Source organism: Malaclemys terrapin, chromosome 1, assembly GCF_027887155.1.
Source record: "Malaclemys terrapin pileata isolate rMalTer1 chromosome 1, rMalTer1.hap1, whole genome shotgun sequence".
Lineage (NCBI taxonomy): Eukaryota > Metazoa > Chordata > Testudines > Emydidae > Malaclemys > Malaclemys terrapin.
Window position 1 is genome coordinate 154,059,774 of NC_071505.1, and position 26,275 is coordinate 154,086,048.

At 45.8% G+C, this 26,275-nt stretch overlaps 1 protein-coding gene across 1 annotated transcript in view; it reads left to right on the forward strand.

Annotated features, from left to right (window-relative positions):
* Positions 1-25,017, forward strand: part of LOC128845518 (coagulation factor V-like) — a 64,154-nt gene extending 39,137 nt beyond the window's left edge. The window contains exons 15-25 of the mRNA XM_054044300.1: positions 4,076-4,312; positions 5,934-6,141; positions 8,187-8,360; positions 10,804-10,920; positions 11,415-11,486; positions 13,115-13,209; positions 15,732-15,887; positions 18,121-18,265; positions 20,638-20,786; positions 22,124-22,306; positions 23,118-25,017. Coding sequence (XP_053900275.1) covers positions 4,076-4,312; positions 5,934-6,141; positions 8,187-8,360; positions 10,804-10,920; positions 11,415-11,486; positions 13,115-13,209; positions 15,732-15,887; positions 18,121-18,265; positions 20,638-20,786; positions 22,124-22,306; positions 23,118-23,264 — 1,683 coding nt within the window. The 3' untranslated portion in view covers positions 23,265-25,017. The remainder of the gene's footprint in view (positions 1-4,075; positions 4,313-5,933; positions 6,142-8,186; positions 8,361-10,803; positions 10,921-11,414; positions 11,487-13,114; positions 13,210-15,731; positions 15,888-18,120; positions 18,266-20,637; positions 20,787-22,123; positions 22,307-23,117) is intronic.
* Positions 25,018-26,275: the final 1,258 nt, after the last annotated feature.

Here is a 26,275-nt window from a genome sequence, read left to right on the forward strand (position 1 = left end):
CCACTGGGATAGTTCTTCAAGTAATGTCCCTGTGGATACTCCACTTTAAGCAGCAGTGCGTCCCAGCGCTGTCTATCGCAGATGTATGGTAGCAATGGGTCGTGGGTGCGCAGTAGGCGTCTTGTGACGCTAATGGTGCTGTGTGTGTAGCATGCGCACGACCTGAGCCCTCCGGTTCCTTCTCAACTGTCTTCTGCTGAAAAGGGAGCGAAGGGGCAGTGTTAGTACTTCTCCCTAAAAAATGTTAAGAAATAGCTTTTAGATAAATATTTAGATAAGCTGTTAGAGAGAGAGAGAGAGAGAGAGTTAGAGTTAGTGTTAGTAAAACAAAAACAAATTTCTTGTTAGTTCGTTAGACAACAGCTCCCCACACCCTTAAGGGACGGTTACTAGTTAAAATGCCGAGGTCTCCAGGCTTCAAACAATGCAGCTCCTGCCGTGATGCCATGCCCGTTTCAGATGGACACTTTTCATGCGTACACTGCCTGGGTGAGGGGCATATTCCCCAGAAATATTCCCACTGCAGCAACCTGAAAGCCAGAGCCGAGCGGGACAGGGATCTCTGGCTTAAAATGATCCTGATGAAGAAGTCCCTCCAGCCTGAGGAGGACAAGCAAACAGCCTCTCTGGGCACTCCTCAAGATGGAAAAGGAGACCTACCCTCTGAAAAAACGAAAAAGCGGACTCAAACGTCTCTGCAGAGAGGTCTGCGAAAACAGACAGTCTCCTGCCGGACGCTGCCCCTGATGCCATCTTACTCTTGGGTGAGCATCTATAACACTCCAGGCACCTCTGACACCGCCGAGGTCTGAGCAAGAGAAACGGAGTCGAGGCACCGACAAAAACGTGCCTCATCCATGGCACTGAGCTCACCGGTACGGGACTTGGCACTGAGTGTCTCGGGCACCACACCTCCACCCTCGGCACCAACAAATCAGTTGGCACCGGTAGACACTACCAAGTAGGCACCGAGGACACTGGCCAAATAACAACACCGGTCGGCACCGACTCCATCAACTAAAAAGAGAGCACCCCGGGCACTGACTACTCAGAAATGGGCACCTGCACTGTCTCTGCAGCACCAGAGAGACTTAGAAATCTCATTGGCACCACATTCACTCATTCAGTGCCGAGGGCTCCCCCACAGGCTCCAGAGGAGATCACAGCCCACAAGACATGGCATGGTTCTCCAGTGATGAGGAGGAGGAGATATAGGGGACAATACCCCCTATCTCCACATACTCCTCACTTAAGGCCCACGAACCAATGTGGAGCCACATGGGTCCTAAACACCAGATGAACCAACCATGGTGCGGACCTCCATGGATGTACCCTCCTAAGGCTTTCCCAATGCAATGGGCGCATTGGGAACCCTGGAACGCATATAGGGGTCAGCGTTCTAGACTGTCCAAAGCCCATAGAGGTGAACTGCACTCTAACCCAGCATCTCCCACACCACAACCCTTGGAGACACAGGGAGGGGGACAGGACACAGAACCGGGCACAGACCATGATACATCTCCTGTGCATAATTCATCTTTCTCCGCAGATGAGGTGATTATGCCCCCACCACCAATCTCAGCAGATGACTTTAAACAGTTTCAAGAGCTGTTTGAGAGAGTCGCACAAAGCCAAGACATCACGCTAGAGGACATAAAGATAAACAAGCACAAGTTGGTACAAATACTGCAACCCGCATCTACCTCCCAGATTGCCCTTCCCATCAACGAGGCCCTCTTGGATCCTGCGGAGACAGGCTGGCAGACACCTGCCTCTGTTCCACTCATCTGCAAAAGAGTGGATAGACAATATTACGTACCATCCAAGGGGGCAGACTTTCTATTTGCGCACTCGCCTCCCAACACCCTAGTTCTCAAGGCAGTAAGTCACTGTAACAGACAGCCACAATTCAAGGTTGCACCCCATGACAAAGAACACAAAAGACTCGACTTGTTCGGATGCAAGGTATATTCCTCTGGTGCCCTTCAGTTTTGGGTGGCCAATTATTCTGCAGTACTGGCCAAATAAGACTATGACAACTATAGGAAACTTGCCCAGTTCACCTCTGAGCTACCAGAGGAAAAACACACAATTCCGGGACATGGTCACTGAGGGCCAGCTCAGATCCAAAACAGCCCTTCAGGCAGCATTGGACACAGCAGACACGGCATCCAGAACAACGGCCACAGCCTCAGTACTGCGCCGAGCCTCATGGCTTCCGGCCTCGGGGATACCAAAAGAACTCCAGACAAAAGTAGAGGACTTACCTTTCGACCAGGAACAACTCTTCTCTCAGAAGACGGACAACGTCCTTCATTCGCTGAAGGACTCTCGGGCCATGCTCCGCACTTTGGGGATTTACACACACACACCCCCGCAAAGAGAAGGAGATACCAACCATCTCAGAGACCTAGAGACTCCTCAAACAGGCAACTACACCAGTGTCAACAATCACAATGCCAGCGACCACTTCAATCTCAGGCGCCAACTTCTCAGGCAGCACCTCTAAAATCACAATTTTGAAAAGTTGGTCAAGGGTCTGAACGACCTCCCTCACGAAACAGCGCTCATGCCTGACCCATCCCCAATTTTTGGCCATTGACTCCAGCCCTTTTACCACATCTGGGCCACCATAACATCAGACCAATGGGTGTTGGAAGTTATCAAGTCAGGATACACTATACCCTTTATCTCCAGCCCACCTACCCAACCCCCTATCCTGTCAGGGACCCGTCTCACGAGCACCTACTACGACAAGAAGTCAATTATCTTCTACAACTAGGTGCCATGGAACAAGTACCACTACAATTCAGAGGGAGGGGATTCTACTCCCATTACTTCCTGAGCCAGAAAAAGAGCAGGGGATGGAGACCCATCCTGGATCGACAGAAGTTCAACAAGTTTGTCAATCCCAAAAATTCAAGATGGTTACATTGGGTACGATACTCCCAGTGCTGCAACAAGGGGACTAGTTTTCAGCCCTCGACGTCCAAGATGCTTATTTCCATATCACCATTCATTCTGCTCACAGGAAATGTCTACGATTCACGGTAGACGAGAACACTTCCAATATGGAGTACTACTATTCGGCCTATCCACAGCACCAAAAGTCTTCTCCAAAACTCTAGTGGGGGTAGCAGCTCATCTGCACGAACAGGGGGAAATTATTTTCCCCTACCTGGATGATTGCCTTATCAAAGGCCCAACTCTACGAGACACAATGGACGCAGTCCAATCCACTATCACACTATTCCGGAAGCTGGGTCTAGAAATAAATGAATGGAAATCAACCATAAACCCAGTCCAACAACTAGACTTTATTGGGGCATACCTAGACGCCATAGAAGCCAAGGCATTATTACCCCTTACCAGATTTACAAACCTCATGAACCTCATCTCAGAGGTACAAGTTAGTCCTCAAGTTCGGGCTTGCACTGTCCTACAATTACTAGGACACATGGCAGCCACGACGTTCATGGTACAATATGCAAGACTACATATGCAAAGTCTACAAAGTTGGCTAAGCATGGTATACATACCAAGCAAACACAACCTACACAAATGGCTCACAGTTCCACCCAATGTCCTCAGCTCATTACAGTGCTGGTCAAAGCCACAAAATATCTGTATGGGTATCCCTTTTCAACAGAAACCCCGACAACAGTGATCACCATAGATGCCTCACTGATAGGCTGGGGTGCTCACATGTAGGAAAGAATAAAGGCTCCCTATCCCCCTTGTGCAACCCCTGGTAGACCTGCCTGGAATCTGGGTTCTCAGAGGAATGCAGGGGCTGCTACCAACTTGCTCCCTCTTGGGAACAGTGCTGAAAAGGGGGCAGGGAGTAGGCGGAGCCATTACCCTGCTCCCCACATACTACTAGCTGTGAACAGTGGAGTCCGCTGCACCCCAGAAAGCTGTGTCAGGAGTTACACTCCCCACCTCCAACCAGGCACAATCTAGCCCATAATCAGTGGACAAATCTGAATCCTGAATTTGTACTTTACACAGTTCATGGGTGTTTTATGCCTGGGGTTTTGGTTTAGGCCCAAATCTGCCTGTATTTATTTTCTAGGTTCATTTTAAAAATCTGGCATCCAGACCATATTCCCTCCATTCCCATGGGCTTTTCTATGAGAAATCCTCTGAGGGAAGCAGTTATGAAGATGAGTCTCCAGACTGGTTCAAAAAGGATGATGCAGTTCAGCCAAATGACACCTATACCTATGTATGGTTTGCAACCAAGCGGTCTGGACCTATACAACCTGGGGCAGCCTGTAGGTCCTGGGCCTATTACTCCGGTGTAAACCCGGTAAGGAAATCTAAGCAGAAGGGTGCTGGAGTCTGTTGGATAACAGCTACTATGTCTTGTTGCTGAAATACTGGTTTCACAGCACTTTGCATTGCTTCCTATTCTTTGGGGCCTGATTCGTGACTCTCTTGTTCCTCATCTAATCATTTATGCCTCTGCAAAGTGAATATAAATTGCTGCCACTGGCATGAGTGGGTGGAGAACTCTGATTTGGTAGCATTTCATAGCCACTTTGCATAGAGTTCAGTAACTACACAAGGCAATGGGGAATCAGACCCTCTATCCCAAATTTAGGGCCTGATCCAAAGTGTTTCTGTTGAGTTAGTAGACTTTGGATCAGGCCCTTAGTTAGGAATATAGCATAGCTGAGCGATTCGTCCAGCCCCCGTGTTTGCAATGTGATGTGCAAATACATCTTGGATCTGGGTTCCTCATCTGTAAAATGGGACCTTTACCCAACCTTTATTAATTAAGTCTTACTTCTCTACCTGGTAAATTGGTTGAAATAATCATTCAACTAGAATAAATAAAAGATCTGGAAGATCATGGTATGATAGGGTCTAGCTAGCATGGTTTCGGAAAAGGAAAGTTGTGTCACTAATCTGTTAGAATCCTTTGAATGTGTCAGTAAAATAGCGGCTAAAGCAGAATCAAATGGCATATTTTATTTACACTTTCAAAAGGCCCTTGACAAGGTCATGCACAGGAGGCTACTGAAGAAAGTAAGTAGTCGTAGACTGCAAGGCTGAGTATAGTCATGGATCAAATACGGGTTAAAAGAGTTAACAAACAGTAGGATTAAAAGGTCAGTTTTCATGATGGCAAAAGGCTAACAGCAAGGGGTCACAAGGTTGTGTATTAGCTCCAGTGGTGTTCAATACATTTTTCTAATGACCTGGAAAGAGGGGGAGGTGATTAGTGAGATAGCAATATCCATTGATGACACAATTAATTTAGGTTCGCCAAGTCCAGAGAAGACTGTGAGGAACTTCAAAGGGTCCTAACCAAGCTAGTTGAGTGGGCAACATGATGGTAGATTAAATTCAGTATTGATGTATACAAAATTAACATTTTCTGTCCTGTATGCATTAACTACTTGCACTTTATGTGGTTCTAAATTAACCATATCAACTCAGGAACGGTACCTGAGCATCACTGCAGACAGATCAATGAAAAGCTCTGCTCAATGTGCAGCTGCAGGTGAAAAAGCAAACAAAATGTTATGATGCATACAGAATAGGAGGGGGAACAATACAGGAACGATTATAATGCCATTATATAATCAGTGGTACAGCCTCCTCTGGATACTGTATGTGTGGAACTGGCCACCCATCTCAAAAAGGATATTGCAGAACTAGACAGGGATCGCAGACTGGCAGCATACGTTTAGGGTTATTTAAAAAACATGAAAAAAAGTCTGGCACTGGCCATTGCTGGAGACAGGATGCTGAACTGGACGGGCCTCGCGTCTGATCCAGTCTGGCAATTCCTGTGCACCAATGTTAACATTTGTAAGGGAAAATCCTCAAATGAAAGCCCCTGTGAATATGCAAATTGTTATTAATGACGGATTTTGGGAAACCCTAATTTTTACTTCTAATTTGTATTTATTGCCTTCCAGGAGAAAGATATTCACTCAGGCTTGATTGGTCCAATCTTGATTTGTCAAAAGGGAACCCTCAGTACAAGTAACAGGCCAGTAGATACCCGAGAGTTTGTCCTGCTTTTTATGGTCTTTGATGAAGAGAAAAGCTGGTACTTCAATAAGCATTCCAAAAGGACTTACACTGAGAAGACCTCAGAAGTGCAAAAATACTATAAATTCCATGGTACTACTGTTTTCCTTTGTCGGTTATCCATGTTGGGAGGGAAGAGGAAGGCGTTAAAAAGACCTCAACCCAGCTTCTCTTGGTGCACTTGTAACTTTGTGCGCACACATCATTTGCATGAACCTTTTTTTATTTTTTTTATTTTTTTAATATGCACTGTTCCTTGTGCATATAAAAATAGAATATGCATATAGACTAGAGCTGTTTGGAAAATGTTGACAAAAACAGAAAAAATGTTTTTTGTTAAAATTTTCCACAGAAAATTTTGACTTTTTGCCAAAAAAAAATGAATTTTTCAGGTTTTGGACAGGAAGTTTTGGGTTGAAAATCATAATCTCCCTGGTTCTTCCGTTTTTCAACACAAGTTGAAGTTTTCCATGGAAAACAGAACCTTTTCTGTGAGAACTTCATTTAAAAAAATCAATTTTCTATCAAAAAGGAGTTTCAAGAGAATTTTCAGCCAGGCCTAGCACAGGCTCCATCTGTTGGTTTTTGTTTGTTTGTTTGTTGGCAAGAGAGCTGGTAGGGAAATTTCAACTGAAACAGTTTTCAATTGAATTGAAAATGCTGATCTGATTACACCAAAATATTTTGCAAAATTGCATCAGTTTTAGTTAATTTCCCACAAAAATACATTTTTTGTGTTTCATAAAAATTGTGAAATTCCCCATGAAACAGAACATCCTGGTTTCAGCCAGCTCTAATTGGCACAGATGGGAGTTTGTGCATAGGGGGTGGATTTTCAGATGTGCTTGGCACCCACAACAGAATCTGGCTTTTCAGAAGAGTCCAGTTCCCACCTAGGTACCAAAAGAAGTGGCCAATTATTCCAAAGAGCTCAGAACTCAGCAGCTCCACCCATTCACAACAATGAGAGCTGTTGGGTGATGCACACTTTTGAAAATCTGATCACTTCATTTAGGTGCCTAAATGGGAGACCTCTTTTGGAAACTTGGCCGGTTAGTACTACTATTTATGTGAATAAGTGATCGTACGCAAAAATGGAAGCCACGTTTTTAAAATGTGATCCTTAAAGTCAGGCATAAGTCAGATCTTTTGACATTAATAGAGTCTGTCTCATTATATTCAAGCCCCCTGTACTCTACAGCAAGCAGTGCTTAAATCCCGTGGCCTGGTCTCTGAATTCTCTGGCATTCAGGTGCAGCAGGCTGTGAATTCTGTGGCACTTCCATTTAAATTTAAAAAATGGAGTTTTTCTGAATTTAATATGATAATGAATATCGCCATCAACACAGGAACCTCTGTTAGTTTGTTTTAATATTAATCCCCCAACTGAGGAGATGAGAGGCAGTTTGGGATTGGAATAAGCATATTCACTGGATGTTTCCACTAAAATGATCAGTAGTAAAATATTTAACAAAGTTGACATTTAAATCGTCACCTTTACATTTCAGAATTAATGCACTATTCAAATGAAGTGGATAGGTCACACCTCTCAGAGCTATTGCTTTAGGCTGTTTGCAATCTCAGGCAGACATTTGGGTATTGCGTAACACTTGATTCATGTTTTTGAGACTTTTTTTTTCCACTGCCAGCAAGAACCCTGGTGGATTTTCCCTTGAAATTTTCAGAGCTGCAACACCCATTTGATAATGACCCTTTAAAAGGAATCAACTTAATTTAGGCCCCCTCATATAGGCTTTATGAATCAAGCTGGCCTCATGTTCGACTTGTTCAAACAGATAAATTTCAACACTATCTACTTTTGACTGTTCAAGAGTTTCTGGGGTTTTTGTTTATTTTGTTTCTACCAGGAAGGTAGAAAGCATTCTTGCTTATTTGAATGACCATCAATTACACTTGCAATGACACTTAATTTATTAACTGAGAAGGTCATTATTATATGTTGACACTAGAGATTGGCATGGACCAGGACACCAGATCTGAAACTCTATAGGCTTTGGGGACATTTTGGATCTAGATCCAATCTGTATCCTCTGCTCCAATTCTAGTTGACATCTTTATTGCCGCTCAGCTGGAGTGTTTGTAGTTTCTTTTATCCCTTGTAATATTTTTCTTTTCAGCCATTAATGGGATCATATATCACTTGCAAGGACTGAGGATGTATAAAGATGAACTGGTCCGATGGCACTTGTTGAATATGGGCGGGTCAAAAGATATTCACGTGGTTCACTTTCATGGTCAGACCTTCACAGAAGTCCCTGGGCATCAGCTTGGTGTCTACCCTCTCCTTCCAGGTACATATCAGCTCAGTGTTTTCCCATTTATACTCCTAATTATGAGGCTAAACCCTAGACTTGGTAATGTTGGGGTGACTCTACTAAAATTCAGTGTCATTAGATCAGCAGAAGCAGAAATTGGTTTGGGCCCATTAAAATAGTGATGATCAAGTCTTGTGTTGCAAGGTACTAGCTGTTCATTTCCTGTAAGTTCGGAAAGGACTTCCCCAACCCCAGCATCATCTACCTCATTGAGTTGGGGAGATAGGACTGGAGAGGAGGCCGCCCTCCTCTGAAATGTAAGTTACTGGGCAAGGTTGGAGATGGGATATGGAGTGCATGGACTGATGTCCTGATCAGGCACAGCAGGTTTGTATAGGGGAGATGGAGCTGGTAGGCCGTGTTGTCTGGGGTCTGTTCCCAGCTATGCCACTGACCTGCTGTGTGAACATGGGCAAGTCCCTTCCCTGCTCTGTCCCTCAGTTTCCCCCATTTGCAAAATGAGGACAATAATGCTGATTTCCCTTTGTAAAGTGCTTGGAGACTTTTGGCTAGAGAGCTTAGTATTCATACTGAAAAGAAAGAGCCCATGAATAAGAATAATCACAATAGTTTGTTGCCATCAAAATGCTTTTCATACAGTCCCACAAGACATTCCCAAACCAAACTAGGGAAATTACTATAAGGAGGGGGAACAACAGGTTGAAAGACGGTACTCAAAGACTAGTTATCAATGGTTCACTGAAACTGGGAGGGCTTTTCCAGTGGGGTCAGTCCTGGGTCCAGAACTAGTCAATATTTTCATTAATGACATGGATAATGGAGTGCTTGTAAAATGTGCAGGTGGTACCAAGGTGGGAGGGTGCAGGATAGGATTAGAATTCAAAACAACCTTAACAAATTGGAGAATTTGTTTGAAATCAATAAGATGAAATTCAATAAGGACAAGTGCAAAGTACTTCACTTAGGAAGGAAAAATCAAATGCACAGCTACAAAATGGGGAATAACTGGCTAGGTGGTAGTACTGCTGAAAAGGATCTTCTGGGTTATAGTAGATCACAAATTTAAAACGAGTCAACTATGTAATGCAGTTGTGAAAAAGGCTTAAAATCATTCTGGGGTCTATTGACAGGAGTGTTGTATGTAAGACATGGGAAGTAATTGTCCTTCTCTACTCAGCACCGATGAGACCTCAGCTGGAGTACTGTGTCCAACTCTGGGCACCATAGATGCAGACTCTGTGGGTGCTCCAGGGCACGGAGAAAAATTAGCAGGTGCTTAGCACTCACCGGCAGCTAAGCTCCACTCCCAGCTGGCCCCTGTTGATAAACTCCTACCCCTCCCTCCCAGTGCCTCCTGCACACTGCTGAACAGCTATTCCGTGGCGTGCAGGAGGCGCTGGGAGGGGAGGAGTGGGAAAGGGGCGAGCGCGGGGGAGGGGTTGGAAAGAGGTGGGGGTGGGAAGAGGCAGGGTGGGGGTGGAGGTGGGACCTGGGGCTGAGTGGAGGTTGAGCACCCCCAGGGAAAATTAGAAGCCGGCACCTGTGCTGGGCACACACTTTAGGAAAGATGTGGACAAAAAGGAGACAGTCCCAAGGAGACCAACAAAAATGATAAAAGGATTAGCAAACCTGATCTATGAAGAATGGTCCAGTTTATTTGACATGTTTAGTCTTGAGACGAGAAACCTGAGCGGGTGACCTGCTAACAGTCTTCCAGTATGTTAAGAGCTGTTATGAAGAGGACGGTGACCAATTGTTCTCCATTGAAGGGGCTACAAGAAGTAATGGGCCTAATCTGCAGCAAGGGAGATTTAGGTTAGACATTAGGAAGAACTTTCTAACTCTAAGGGTAGTTGAGCTCTGAAATAGGCTTCCAAGGGAGGTTGTGGAATCCCCGTCACTGGAGGTTTTTAAGAACATGTCAGGATGGTGGGAGCAGCATAAGGCAGTGACTCGTGGAGAATTCCCCTCTAGTGCATGGTCTGTTGTGGCTCCTTTACAACCCTTACACACTGCCAGAGCCATGGCTGGAGCAGGGACCAGCATCAGCCCTTCAGAGTTACTGTTACCACAGCATGAATCCGTGTAAAAGGTTAGGTCATTCACTACATGACCACACAGCCCATACTGCGTATGCAGTATTCTACAAAATATGTGCATGCATCCAAGGTTATGTGAAAAGGTAAATTTTAAAGTGATGAATTTTGGATTCAGATCTGAACTTTTGATTCCCGCATGTCTCTAATTAGAACCCCTTTCTTAAAAGGAGAATGATGTTGGTATCTGCTACGCTTTCCAATAGGCGCAAAATATTAGACTCTCATCTTGTCAAGCCACCAGAAATGGGCAGGATCGATAGGCCTTGGTTTATCCAGCCTCACTGTTCTGTGTCAGCCAATCTCCTGCTAACGTTTCAATAGATTAGCTGTGATTTATTTTTCTCCTCTCTATTTTAAAGGCTCATTTCGAACTATTGAAATGACCCCACCAAAAGCTGGCATGTGGCTTTTAGACACCGAAGTGGGGGAATATCAGCAAGCTGGAATGCAGGCCTCCTTTATCGTTGTAGAAAAAGGTACTGAATCTAATCATGATCATTCTAATATACAGGAGTCTAGTTACAAAGTTCTCTCTCCCTTTCAGGGCATGGGACAGTAATGGCGGAATAGAATCTGAATTGAGGAAACAGCTATATTATAAAGGGGGAGCTCATGGAGTGATTATAGTAAATTGAATTTTAAAAGAAGTGTTGTATAGCATTCAAAGCACTAACTTTACATTCGTTGATTCCCTAAAACCACCTATGAATTCTTAATTGAGGGAACTGAACGCAGAGATGATTTTGATCATCTGGGCATACAGAGCTCGCTCTCTCTCTCTCTCTCTCTCTCTCTCTTTTTTTTAAACAGTGATGAAATCCCAAATGTGCCCTATTGGGAGTTGGTACGAAGGGTGATCTCATCAGAAATGCCCAGCCAGCTCCTCAAACATGACTCTGAAAGACCCTTTTTCCTGATAAGTTATGGAATGCAGCTCATCAGTCATCAACCATTTTTGTGTTCTCTCTAGAGTGCAAGTTACCAATGGGCCTAATGAATGGACTTATACTTGATTCACAGATCAGTGCTTCTCATCACATAAGTAAGTTTAAACACACGGTAGAAGAACATTTTATTATTTGAGAAGATCAGACATGGTCTTCAGTAATACGACTTGGCACCAGGCAGTGCAATTGAAGATTTTCTCTGCCTCTCTGTGTTTCATGCATGCTACTGTCTTATGGCATCATTTCAGTAATTAACAGGCGGTCAGACTTCAGAAAGCTCTTGGTTCTGCAGGCCCGGAGTCGGAGCAGGACTGAGCAGCCCAAGGCCATGTGTACACTGCAGAGTTTGGCTGGCATAGCTATGCTGACAGAAGGAGTTCTGATGGGATAGCTACACTGCCTCCCTGAACAGCATTAGCTATACCTACAGAAGATTGCGGGGGAGGAGGTTGCCAGCATAACTGTCAGCTGGGAGATGTGATTTCCCCCTTCTGCCCTCCCCCCCAATTAACAGAACTATGCTGACAAAATGTAAGTGTGTAGACCAGGCCAATATCACTGTAGTCTTCTGACAGTGAGGTAGGCTTTTCTGCTCCTCCTGTTCTATGTGCTGGCTAATGTAAAGGACAGGGTTGTCAGGAGACCTGGGTTCTATTCCTGTCTCTGCCACTGGCCTGATGAGTGGCCTTGGACAAGTCACTTCTCCCCCCAATGCCTCAGTTTCTCCAGCTGTAAAATGGCATTGAGGATGCATTGCTATTTTTAAGGGGAATGAGAGGTAGAAGTGCAGTGTATGAATATTATAAGGGAGTAAAATGCTGCAAAATGATATTCCAAGCAATGTTGGGGTCTTTTTTTCTCTCACTTATTCCCATCCCAAAGGTGAGCTTTTGAGGGGAGTTTGGTAACGTTCCATATACCCATGGACGGATACTCTTTTCAGATGCTATTTCCTCCCCGAGATAATAAAGAAATGGCTTATTTTGGTGACTTCAAACTTCCTGTGGATTTAGCTCTCTATGAGGGACAGATGCCTCTGAAGGCATTTGCTTTAGAAGTAATCAAGTCACACACATTTGAAAATTACCTATCAGACAAGAGAAACAATTGATTTTTAACAGTGCCCTTCCCGAGGGGTTGCTTTCTACAGTGGATGTTGAACGTGGTTTGTCTCTGCCTCCACCGCTAGCTCTGGCTGCTGCATGTTGTAACTTGAGTCCAGCCCCTAATGCTGACAAAGCCAAAGGAAGTAGTACGTTCAGTAAAAGGGTGCCATGGGAGGCAGTGTTGCCCAGTGGTTAGAGCACGGGACTTGGGCTCAGGAGATCTGGTTTTATTTTTAGTTCTGCCACTGGTCTGCTGGGTGACGTTGGGGAAATGACTTCACTGTTCTGGGCCTCCGTTTTCCTCATCTGTAAAATGGGGATAATGATACTGATCCCTTTTATAAAGTGCTTTGAGAGCTGCTGATGAAAAGTGTTAGGTAAGCGCTAGGTATTATATTATTTTTAAAGCCACTTTTCTGACTATAACCATGTTTTCAAAGATAACATCCAATGTCTCTGAAGCTTTTGTCAGCTTTACAGCTTATCAGGTATTTGTACTGGAGTCTCTTTCTTTAGGACAAACCAAAAAAGAACTGAAGTATGCATGCTGAGAAGCCAGTGGCTTTCTAGTTTTCCTTGATTTTTACCATATATCCTTCTTCCTTTTTTCCACCTAGACTATTGGGAACCTAAATTAGCTAGATTAAACAACGCTGGAAAATATAATGCTTGGAGCACTGACATGGAGCAAAGTGAATTTCCATGGATCCAGGTATGGTTGGTATAATACATACTTGCTCACTGTGACGTCCGGACTAGTTAGCTGATGCCTGCAGCCACACCACCACACACATGCTGGGTTTATTTGGGGTCTTGTGTGTTAAACAAGGTCAAACTATAACTAGACCTTCCCAAAGAGGCTGCCAAGGAAAACTCAGGGGTCGCAGGAAGTGGTACTGATGATTCAGTATTTGCACACTCCTCTTCAAGTGAATGCTGAGCCCTGCCCCAGTATTGTGTCACTGTCGTGGCCTGTTGTCGGGGGGAATTGTTGGGAAGTTTGCCCTGCCGCTGCCTAGGGTATAATCATACTGTAGATAAACAGCCTGTCCTTTTGCTGTCCCCGTCTTTCAATGTGTATATGTATTCACCCCTTGCTGCGTGACCAGCTAATCCTCCAGGCTAGTCATGGGTTGGACATCTTTCTACTTCACTACACAAACTGTTACATGGGGTGAGGGGGGGGTTAATGCATTACAAGTTGTTTTGTACTTTAAGCTCTTCCTGTTCAGCTTCTGGTGGCTTTCCAGATACCCCAGAACAAGTGGTCAGGTTCTTGGAGAAGCTCAGCGACCTGTTAGGCCCCTAAAGACTTGGCCAGATGTTCAAGAGTGGAGACTTCTGGGTGCGGAGTACTTCTGAATATCCAGTCACTTCATTTCGGTGCCTAACGGTGGTGGTAGCTGAGCTGTTTTGAAAAGCAGGCCCCCACGGAGTATTTCCTTAGAACTGGCTGTAGCACTAGAAGATTTTGCAGAAATTGCCTGTTTGTTGTTGTATCTGCTCTCTGTAGCTTGACAGACAGTATGTCCTGCATGTCACTGCAGCTCATGCTCCTAAATGGGACATGTGTGATCCCTAGGCAGCTGCTTTACCAGGTGTGGCAGACCGGAGCCTCCCAGACTCCTTGCTCAGCCAGAGCTGTGCTAAGCCTATCTCCTCTAAAAATTGCCTCTTTGCTCATTTTACTGGATCAAAGAGAAACTTTCTATAAGCAGCTGCAGGTTATTATGGATGTTCAATTAAAACTGCTGCTAAGGAGGAACTTAACAGCTCACAAGATAGATAACAAGATGTGCTGGCTTTCTCTGCGATGTCGCTTGTCTGAATCCAGCCTGGTTTTGCTGGAGCCAGAAAATCACAGCAGAGACCTGTGTATAATGAGTTGATGTTCTCAGTCCACATCCCAAACCCATCCCTTCTCCCACCAAAACTGGTGCTAACTGGCCCCCTTGCTGGGAGTCTCAGAAGAGAGACCATGGACTGGATGGGCCATGGAGACCGAACACCCCTGTGAGCCCTGGGGATGGCACCTGCGGCTCAGGGAGGAGGCCTGTTGGTGGGCTAGCGTGGGGGAAACTTGCACTGTCACTGCACATGTTGGCTGGATAAATAGAAGATTCACTCTCCCCCGAGCTATCAGCCCAACACCTTTCCTCTCCTCTTTCTTCCCCCCCCAACACTTTTGAAGTGATTATAGTCAACATCATTTATTTATTAAAAATACACAAAAACAGTCTAGCAGCTGTGAAGGAGTTAATGGCTCTCATGTGACTTGCTCAGTAGAAACCAGGGTCTGTGGTTACAGATGCCTTCCAAATCCCCCTGAAATCCATGAAAAGAATTGCTTTTCTTTTGTAAGGGCAGAAAACTTGGAGAGAGAAATAATCCGTTTGTGCTTGATGAAGTGGGGCTGAAAACTCCCTTTAAAATAATTGCTCTTTGTTCAGCTGATCAGAAGAACCCCCTCTCCCCCTCCATCTTTCTTTTCCTGCACAGCTTCGCTAGTAAACAACATCACTGACCTTTTCACTGTCTGCATCAGAAGGCCTAAGGGGGGAGGAAGGGTCCTCTGGTGAAGGCACTCACTCCCGGGAATCAGGAGACCTTGGCTCTGCTACACAATCACCGTGTGACCTGGTGCAAAAACTTTCAAACGTTGCCTGGTTGTTTTTTTGGAGGGTGCTTCTGTGCCCAGCTTGAGACACCAGGTTCTAATTTTTCAGTGGTACTGAGCACTCATGGCCTCTGGTGGCTTCAGCTGGAGTTGTGGGGGCTCAACATCCCCAAAAAACAAGCCCTGGTTATCTCCGGCTGGATGCTCAAAACCAGAGGCTGCTTTGGAAATGTAGGCCTTACCCATTCTGTGCCTCGCTCTCCCCGTCTGTACAGTGGAGATAGCAACACTCCCCTGCTTTGCCCAGAGACACTGCGAGGATGGATTCATTAATGTTTGTCAGGTGCCCAGATACTGTGGTGATGGGCACCCCAAAAATGCCTACAAGTAAATACACACATCAATAAAATAGGTTAGGACACAACTCCTCATTTGGATTCTTACACCAGCTTAGACACCCCGTTATCCAGCTTGAGTAGAGCCATTCTGAGTGCCAATGGAAGTGCCATTCTGAGTGTCTAAATGCAGGCCTGGGCCCCACTCCCTAGCTGCCAGAGGATGAAATTGGGTTCATGGTTCAGCTTTTCTTACAGTTTGTGTATCTTGCTGTTCTACAGGTGGACCTGCAAAGGCAAGTTCTGATCACAGGGATACAGACGCAGGGAGCCAAGCAGTTGATGAAGTCCTTGTATGTCAAAGAGTTCTTTATGACTTACAGCAAAGACAAACGGAAGTGGATCACCTTCATAGGAAACAGCACTGGGGGACAGAAGGTCTGCCTGCTCGTTAATCACCACAGCCTCCCCGGCTTTACGCAGCTGTAAGCGGGTGGGCTGGCTCAGCAGAAAGTACCACACAGGCAGCCACCAGGGGTTTTTCTCAAGGAATAAGGGGTCAGATTTTTAAAGTATTTAGGCGCATGAAGATGCAGATTGGAAAATCCCACTAATTCCAAAGGACCTAAGTGCCTAAAGGGGTTTTTGAAAACCGCACTAGATGCCAATCTGCACCGTGAGGCACCTAGATCCCTTTACTAGTCTGGCCTGGTGTGTATAACACAGCAGAATACAGGATCGTAATAAGAGATAAGGAATCTCCCCAGCCTGGGCTTCAACCCAGCCCCATAACCCTGGTTGTGCAGCCCCACTTCTGCACAGGCCTCTGTCCCCACTTCTGGCTCACGGCCCTTCCCCTGAGCTAGGATTACCATTCATCCGCATTCCCCCGGACATGTCCGGCTTTTTAAGCTAAAAATAGCGTCCGGGGGAATTTGTAAATGTCCGGACTCCCCCCACCCCCATGCAGAGCACGCGCGGCTAACAGTGCAGCTGGCCGGATGGTGCCACTCCCTCCCTCCCTGCATCGCAGATCATCGGCTCCGGCAGTCTGGAGCTCCTCCCCCACTGCTGCCCAGCGTCCGACGAACGGCTAATGCAGTTCCTGAGCAAGTTCACCGAGACATTAGGCGAAGAAAGGCCAACAACAAGGGGGCCAGGGGGTCGGAGAAGGGGCAGGGAGGTTTTGGAGGAGGCAGTCAAGAGACGGGGGGGGGTGTGGATAAGGTTTTGGGCAGTCAGGGTACAGGTAGGGGGTAGGGTCCTGGGGGGCATTTGGGGGGGATCTTAGGGGACAAGGAACAGGGAGGCTTAGGTAGGGGGTGGGGTTCTGGAGGGCAGTTAGGAGCAGGGGTCCCAGGAGGGGGCAGTCAGGGGACAAGGAGCAGGGGGCGGGGTGTTTGGGAGTTCTGGGGGGGGCTGTCAGGGGGCAGGAGCGAGGAGAGGGATCGGAGCAGTCAGGGGACAGGGAGCAGAGGGGTTTAGATGGGTTGGGAGTTTTGGGGGGGGCTGTCAGGGGATGGAAAGTGGTTGGATGGGGCGTGGGAGTCCCCGGGGTCTGTCTGGGGGTGGGGGTGTGGATAGGGGTTGGGGTAGTCAGGGTACAGGTAGGGGGTAGAGTCCTAGGGGGCCAGTTAGGATGGGAGGAGGGTCTCGGGAGGGGGCAGTCAGGGGGCAAGAGGCAGGGAGGCTTAGGTAGATGGTGGAGTCCTGGGGGGGCAGTTAGGGGCAGGCGTCCCAGGAGGGGGCAATCAGGGGACAAGGAGCGGGGGGAGGGTTGGGGGTTCTGAGGGGGGGGGAGTGGGAGGGGCAGGGGCGGGGCTAGGACAGGGCAGGGGCGGGGCTCCTCCCGTCCTCTTTTTTGCTTGCTGGATTATGGTAACCCTACCTGAGCACATGTGCAAGGAGAGTGGGACGCTGGGCTGAACTCATGCCCCGGTTCAGTGCGGCCCAGCCCTGGCACCCTGTCACAATAGTACTGCTAATATTAGCAGTAGCTACCCAACGCATGTGCAACCCAAGTGTCCATATAGCACCTTCAGGGGTCTCCTATCTATGCCCAAACTCCCCTTCCCTGCCAGCTGGAGCTCAACTCTGAGGCCTGGTTTCCACCCAAAAATTAAACTGACCTAGCTACATTGCTCAGGGCTCTGAAAAATAGCACACCCTGTGCAGTGTAGTTAGCTCAGCCTACGCCTCACTGTAGATGCAGAATTCTTCCATCGACCTCTTGGAGAGGAGAATTAACTACACTGATGGAAAACCCCTTCCAGCGACAAAGGAAGGGTGAACACTATGGCACTACAGTGGTACAGCCCCAGCACGCTGCACCTGTAGCTGCAGTAGTGTAGCCATACCCACAATGTCATGGTGTTTGTATGATAGGTGTTAATGAATGTTAAGTCTCCATTGGTCTTAGTTGTCTGTCTATTAATATCCTAATAAGGGTCTTTACTGCGCCTAACACACTGGGTCCTGGTTTAGCCTCTGGGTGCTATACTAAGGCAAAGATAAGGATGATGTGTTTTTAGGTTTTGCTATAATGTGAGTAGCCCCATTGAAATTGCATAAGTAAAGACTTAATCTCATGATGTAGGGTTTGCAGGATCAAGCTTGTAATTAATATCATTATCTTTTCTGAAATCTTAATTGCTTTTTTCTGTTTTACTAGTTGTTTGAAGGTAATTCAGATGCCCATGGGATAAAAGACAACCATATTGATCCACCTATCATTGCTAGGTATATTAGGGTTTATCCAATTGATTCCTACAACAGGCCTACTCTTCGCATGGAACTCCTGGGCTGCGAAGTCGAAGGTGAGCAATGAGAACTCACTGGTACTTGTTTCCCCTCTACCCCTTAGAAAAATACGCTCAACCTTTTTTTCTATGGGCCAAGATTTAAGAACATAAAAATGGCCCTACTCGGTCAGACCAATTGCCAGGATCACCTGTGGAGCCCTTTTTAAAAATTGGCGGCACATTAACTATCCTCCAGTCATCTGGTAAAGAAGCTGATTTAAATGATAGGTTACAAACTACAGTTAGTAGTTCTCTAATTTCACATTTGAGTTCCTTCAGAACTCTTGGGTGAATACCATCTGGTCCTGGTGACTTATTCCTGTTTAATTTATCAATTTGTTCCAAAACCTCCTCTAATGATACCTCAATCTGGGACGGTTCCTCAGATCTGTCACCTACAAAGGACGAGTCAGGTTTGGGAATCTCCCTCACATCCTCAGCCGTGAAGAGCGATGCAAATAATTCATTTAGTTTCTCCACAATGGCCTTATCATCCTTGAGTGCTCCTTTAGCACCTCGATCGTCCAGTGGCCCCACTGGTTGTTTAGCAGGCTTCCTGTTTCTGATGTAATTTAAAAAAAAATTGCTATTACTTTTTGAGTCTTTAGCTAAGACTTTAGCTGTTCCTCAAATTCTTTTTTGCCATTCCTAATTGTATTTTTACACTTCATTTGACAGTATTTATGCTCCTTTCTATTTTCCTCACTAGGATTTGACTTCCACTTTTTAAAGGATGCCTTTTTGCCTCTCGCTGCTTCTTTTACTTTGTTTAGCCACGGTGGCTCTTTTTTGGTTCTCTTATGTTTTTTTAATTTGGGGTATACATTTAAGTTGAGCCTCTATTATGGAGTCTTTAAAAAGTTTCCATGAAGCTTTCAGGGATTTTACTTTTGGTGCTGTACCTTTTAATTTCTTTTTAACGAACCTCCTCATTTTTGTGTAGTTCCCCTTTCTGAAATTAAATGCTACAGTGTTCGGTTGCTGTGGTGTTTTTCCTGCCACAGGGATGTTAAATTTAATTATATTATAGTCACTATTACCAAGCGGTCCAGCTATAGTCACCTCTTGGACCAGATCCTGTGCTCCACCTAGGACTAAATCAAGAATTGCCTCTCCTCTGGTGGGTTCCAGGATCAGCTACTCCAAGAAGCAGTCATTTAAGGTCTCAAGAAATGTTATCTCTGCATCCCATCCTGAGGTGACATGTACCCAGTCAATATGGGGATAATTGAAATCCCCCATTATTATTTTCAACATGAGACACCTCAAAGGGGCCTGATTTTCAGACACAGTTCTGCCCACCTTCTGAAAATTGGGTTTCTCAAGTTGGGCATCCAAAAATCACAAGATGCTTCTGAAATCCTTGGCCTTAATGAATTTAGGGTGCAATATTTTTTTTTAAAAGCATCTAGGTACCCAACTCCCATTCAAAGCCATTGGAAGTTAGGGGTCTTTTCCCGTTCAGTGATTTTGAAAAGCCCATTGTTAGCACTGGGGTTTGTATTTGGATTGACAGCTCTGGCTTTTCTCTCTTTATCCGCAGAACAGGCAAGGCACAAACAAAGCTTCCTGCACACTGCCTTCTGTATGTGCCTTAACACAGACCTGGGGAAACTTCCTCCGGGACTGGGAGCAGAGTTTAGTCTTCATGTCTCATTCAGTCATAGGCCTCTCTGAGAACAACAACAAAGTGGCCATTAGCGTGCTGACAGTCAGCACCACCTGAAGTGGTGATGTGAGCTCACGGCCAACAGGAACAGGACTGAGTCCGTAAAACTCATTTCACACAAGCCATTGCACAGTCATGGCATGGGTGACGTGCAGTTACGCCTGCCCTGGGCTGGATTCAAACCTGCAACCTAGAAATGAGAGGCTGTGGATCCCCTTTCCCCAGTTCCCTGGACAACAAGCCCCTTGTTGGTTTATTTGAATGGCAATATAAGAATACAGAGTGGGACTTTCAAAAGCGCTCAGAATTGGTCTAACTCTGGGTGCTTTTGACAGTCTCGCCCACAATAGGCAGACGCACAAACCTTTCATTTCACAGATCTGCTGGCCTTAGTTTTCATGATGCCTGGGCAAAGAGAGCTCCACTCCCTGACTGCAAATGTATTCTCTTCTGCCACTCCCTGAGCAGTTAGAATGTAGATAGCGCTTCACAACTTCAAAGTGCTTTACACGTTTTAACTAATGAATGCTCACAACAACCCTGCATTACCCCCTTTTTAAAGATGGGGAAACTAAGGCACAAGGGAGGTTACAATGACTTGAGCAAGGCCATACAGCAAGTCAGTGGCAGAGACAGGAATTCCTAGCCTGTTGCTTATTCCTCTAGTCCGCTGCTGCTCAAGAGATGAAATGGAGACCTGCTGCTATTCTCTTAACAGGTTGCTCTCTGCCACTGGGAATGGAAAATGGGGAGATCAAGAATGCTCAGATTACAGCTTCTTCCTATAAGAAATCCTGGTATAACTCATGGGAGCCTTCCCTCGCGCGTCTCAATCAGCAAGGGAGGATAAATGCCTGGCAAGCGAAGGTAAGAAGCAAACAAAAGACAAAACTGCTAAGTCAAAGCTGCTGCCGTTAGCAAATGTGCTGCTGCTCCGGTGTGTGTCTGTGCAGGGCCGGCTCCAGTATTTCTGCCGCCCCAAGTTAAAAAAAAAAAAAAAAAAAAAAAAAAAAAAAAAAGCCACGATCGGCGGTGGCAGTTCAGCGACAGGTCTTGCGCTCCTAGAGGGAGTGAGGGACCTGCCGCCCCTCTCCCTTGCCGCCCCAAGCACCTGCTTGTTAAGCTGGTGCCTGGAGCAGGCCCTGTGTCTGTGCCTGCTCCGTGTGCCCCCTCCGTGCTGTGCTCTGGCTTGTTCTATCCAGTCCTCCAGTGAAACGCCTGCTTAGTTCCCTTCCAGGGGGAGGTTTGTGACATGCTCGCAAAGAGATTTTTTTTTTCTTTTAAAAAAAGAACATTTGCTAATTTCATAATGTGAAGTGGAAAGCAATGAAACTATGTGGAGATAATATGCTCAACTTGATGGGCCTGACCCTGCAGCCGTTACTCATGGGAGTGGTCTCTTTGGACTCAGTGGATGAGTAAACACTGAAGGTAGGTGGCCTGTGAGCCAAATTCATCTGGTGTAATTCTGTTGGCTTTACTATTGAACAGAAGTACTGCCTAGTGACTAGATCAGGGGTTCTCAAACTGGGGGTCGGGACCCCTCAGGGGTCGTGAGGTTATTACATGGGGGGTCGCAAGCTGTCAGCCTCCACCCCGAACCCTGCTTTGCATTCAGCATTTATAATGGTGTTAAATATATTAAAAAGTGTTTTTAATTTATAAAGGGTTTCACACTCAGAGGCTTGATGTGTGACAGGGGTCACCAGTACAAAAGTTTGAGAACTACTGGACTAGCACATTGGAGTGAGACTCAGGAGGCCTGGGTTCTATAACCAACTCTGTCACTGGCTTGCTGGGTGCCCTTGAGAAAGTCAGTTTCCCCCATGTCTCAGTTTCCCTATCTGTAAAATGGGGATGATGTTGATACTTTAAAGCGCTTTGAGATCTATTGTTGAGAAGCGCTTTATGAGAGCTACATTAATTCACCAGGGATGAATTTGTATTGCTTTTCATTCTGCGCTGGTGATGGAAGTGAATGCTGGATGGAGGGTCAGCGTGTATCATCTGCAGTGATTAAACGGATCTGTGGCCAGCAGAGAATGCTGGTAGCGCTTCCCTTAACTTTGTTTGCAGAGGTTTGAGGTTCTGGGTGGGTGGATGTCTTCATACAACTTTAACTGTCATTGAGCAAAGTTTCTGGTTGTGCTAATATTGGCACAAACACGCATTTGCTCACGCATTACTCTTTGTATTGTTTGTAGTCAAACAACAACCAGCAGTGGCTGCAGATTGATCTCCTCAAAGCGAAGAAGATAACTGCTATCGCAACCCAGGGTTGCAAGTCCATGTCTACAGAGCAGTTTGTGAAAACCTACGCCATCCTTTACAGTGATGAAGGCACAGAATGGAAACCTTATATGGATGACTCCACTTCAGTGGGAAAGGTACCATGTCCATTTCTGAATCCCGAGCACTTTGTCATACTTCTCCAGGCCCAAATGAGGGACAGCCCCAGAATGAGGGGCACAAAAAATTGTTCCTGCAGTTGAATTTAAAATGCTGGTGGAGTGGCTCTTCTCTTATAGAGGACTCTAGAACTTTCCTTTCATGGCTCTTTATTTCTGAGGTAAGTAATTTTCCACAATAAAAGGGAGGGGATGCTACATTTGTGTGTAATGCCGTTGAACCTGGGATGAAATCAGTGGCATGCCTTTTACAGAGGAACATTTCAAAGGAATGCACAGAATGTGTACGCGGAAGCCTCTGCCAAACTTCACTGCAAAATATTTTTTGCTTTAAATTTTTTAAGTGAATTTAGTGCTGGTGGAAGGTCCCAGATTGACAGAGCTGAGACCTCCCTCATCCACACAGCAGGTACAGCACTTAAAGAATCCCCCAAGCCACCTTGATGGATGTGCTTCAATCCTGACCTGCAGGGACCACATCTAGGGATAAGAGAGGGGGGATTTGTCAGTCCCCAGCCAACACAGGGGCCAGTTAGCATCCGTTGTGGTGATGGTTTCTGTGATGTAGACAGAAACAGAGACCATGAAATCATTTCACCCAGACCACAGTTTGGATCTGACTGGATTTGAACCAGTGACCTAGAGGAGGAAGGCTGTATATACACCACTGGAGTGATCCAGTCAACTTCCCCGTCCCCTAACGCAGCAACGCTGAAGCATTTAGATGGGGAAAAAAAGCGGCAGCATTTAAGATTTTTTTTCATTAATTCATTGTTTTGTTTACTTTCAGGTATTTGGGGGGAATGAGAACAGCAGCGGACATGTCAAGCATTTCTTAAATCCACCCATATTTTCCAGGTTCATCCGCATTGTTCCTAAAACCTGGAATCGAAGCATTGCTCTTCGGGTAGAACTCTTTGGCTGTGATCCTTCCTAGGTGCTGGACGCACAGAGTACACATGAACAAAGGATTGCCAAGTCTGGGAGCCTTACACCTTTCAGCAGTCACTATGCAGAACTACATTTTTTTTAAACTCTTGGAGTGGTCATATTTAGTCCTTCTGAAGTGCCTTTCCTCCAAGGATCTTGGTGTTTTGCCAACGTGAATTAAGAGATTTCATTGGCAGATATTTCATTCATATAAATGTACATTAAGGATACAACGGCACAGCAGCTGGGAGGGCGCTTCCCAGAGCGGGTGGGTGGACACGTGCTTGCTCTGCTTGACCTTGTGTGCTCAAGCATCAGCGTGGGCAGCAGCTCAGGCTGGCCAACCGCATATGGACGCAGAGTTCAGGTGGCATTGTTCTCAGGTGGCTAGCCCGAGCCGCCATAGCCATACTGCTATTTTTAGCACGCAGGCTGGAGCAGAGCTAGCACGTGTCTGTTTACCTGCACCGACCCAGCTGCAGTGTAGACCCACCCTTAAAAAGAGAAAGTAACAAATATCAAATCCACAAAGCATGCAAGTTTGACATGCCCCTTTCCATGGGAATCTGTGCACCCAAACGCATTCCCTCCATTTCTTTACCACTGTCTTCTTCCCCTAGTCACCCACAATGGTCTGTTCTCCTTTTGTCCTGGTCCTGACCTAATTTTAGATTAAATCTCTTGAGGGCAGGGACCTTGGGCTTAATCCTGAGCCCAGATTTGCTCTCTTTGTAACCCTCTCACTGCTGAAAGCTATCAGATGTCTCTCCCTAGACATTCCCCTTGAAGGGGGAGTCCCCAGTACACACAAAAGCCCTGTCTACACCACCATCCAGTAGCCGCTGGTGTTGGGGCTGGGAAGCGGGTGTGATGCTGCACTCCAGCAATCCCTGGCTGGTAGGTGGTCCCTTGGAGGGTCATAGCCAGCCAGTGTAGAGAAGAGAGGCCTCCACTCTGCTCTGATCTCTGCTGGGGCTAACATAGAAGTAGCCTCTCAAGATCAAGGATCTGCAACCCCTTCTCTGAGAATCTAGGGCCCTCATCTTTATATTTGCTTTTTAAACATCATGCATGCCTCTGACTCTGTATATCATAAATAACCATTAATCTTCTCTGCACCCCTGGGTGGGGATCAACAGTATCTTTATAGGTGGTAGGAAAGAGGCATAGAGAGAGATTTACCCAAGATCATGGCAGGTCCGTGGTAGATCCGGAAATAGGATTCGTGGCTTCCAGTCCTATGCTCTCTAACCCCTAGAAGCTAGGCAATGCTCTTTTGTTAACCCTACTGGCAGAAACAAGCCTTCTTGGCTGTTGATGAGAAACAGAACCTGATGGTAATAAAATATTAGATAACACTATGGTAAAGACACCTACACCTTGTCTATGCTACAGCATTTGCCAACATCGCTGGTGGAGCTGCTGATGTGCAGAAAACATTTATGGATTTTCTCAGGATGGATGTACTCAGTGAGAATATATTCACTATCCCGGAATATATCTTTTCAGCAGAGTTTTAGCTAAGCTTTCAGTACTGTCCTAGGCTCCAGTCTTGTCAGCAGAGGACTCCCTCTGCTCACATGGGTCCTCATGGCCTGGGGCGGAATATCATCAAGAACCCAGGGCCACGTTTTGGTCTATAACCTTATAAAGTATTGTCTCAAGCTGTTTCAAGAGAATTAGAGTTCTTATATCAAAAAATGTAGGTATTTCCAAGTAAAGATGTATAAAAAAAGTGAAATAAAATTTAAAAACCTCAATCAATATTATTTTCACATTTTATTCTGCCTTTTTAAAATATTTCATACCGTCACCATTTTCCACTTGAAAGTACAGCTGAATTTCTGGACCTTAGAGTAAAATGTGAACATTTCTGATTTTCCATATTTTCAAAGGCAACTTTGCTAGTTTGACAAAACCATCCCCAAAAATGAAATGTTTGCATCACAAAATGGCCTGCAACAAAATCACCAAAGTGTTCATGTGAAAGTTTTCAGGTTGATTGCAGCTACAATTTCCTAATTTCTGAGATCCTTTCATACTGTGAAACAGTTTTAATAACTGCATATTATTAAGTGATCAGTTGTTACAACCGTTAAGTCATTATGAAATGTTTTATGTTCAACCCAGCCATGACTTCCCAGACAAAAACATTTTTGTTTAAACAAACAAAAGTTCTGGAGTGAAGTCCTAGCTCCAGTGACATCAATGGCAAAACTGACTTCAGTGAGGCCAGGACATCACCCTATGTCTCTCAAACCATTCCCAAGAAAAGAGGTAGATGTTGCAGGCAGGTCCTGAAGATTAACAAATCTAAATTCATATGGGAAATGGGAAAAGTCAGTTCCAGAGCCAAGGGATCTTTGCCTCCCTGTCAGTAGCCTCTTTCCATGGAAATCTGTAGGGTGCTCCACTTCTGTTGATCAATCAGAGCACCTGTGTTACATGCTCTTGTCATGAAAATACTTAATAATCGAGCAGCTACACTTTATAACAGCTCCGGATTCAGGGTGATCTCCTATTGTCACATTTTGTAGAGCCCAAGGTGATGATGGCAAGAATCACTGTGTGGCAAGGACCACACTTTTCTTGCCAGACATGGGTGGGGGGAAAGAAGTGCCTTTGGCCACACAACTTCTACCTGAGTATCCAGAAGTGCCCTGAGATTTAACAAGGTTGCTACATGATTAACCTGTCTCAAGAACGGCCATACTAGGTCAGACCTAAGGTCCATCGAGCCCAGTATCCTGTCTTCCGATAGTGGCCAATTCCACGAAAGCCAGAGGGAATGAACAGAACAGGTAATCATCAAGTGATCCATCCCGTCATCCATTCCCAGCTTCCAGAAAACAGAGGCTAGGGACACCATCCCTGCCCATCCTGCCTAATAGCTACTGATGGACCTATCCTCCATGAACTTATCTAGTTCTTTTTTGAACTCTGTTAGTCTTGACCTTCACAACATCCTCTGGCAAAGAGTTCCACAGGTTGACTGTGCGTTGTGTGAAGAAATACTTC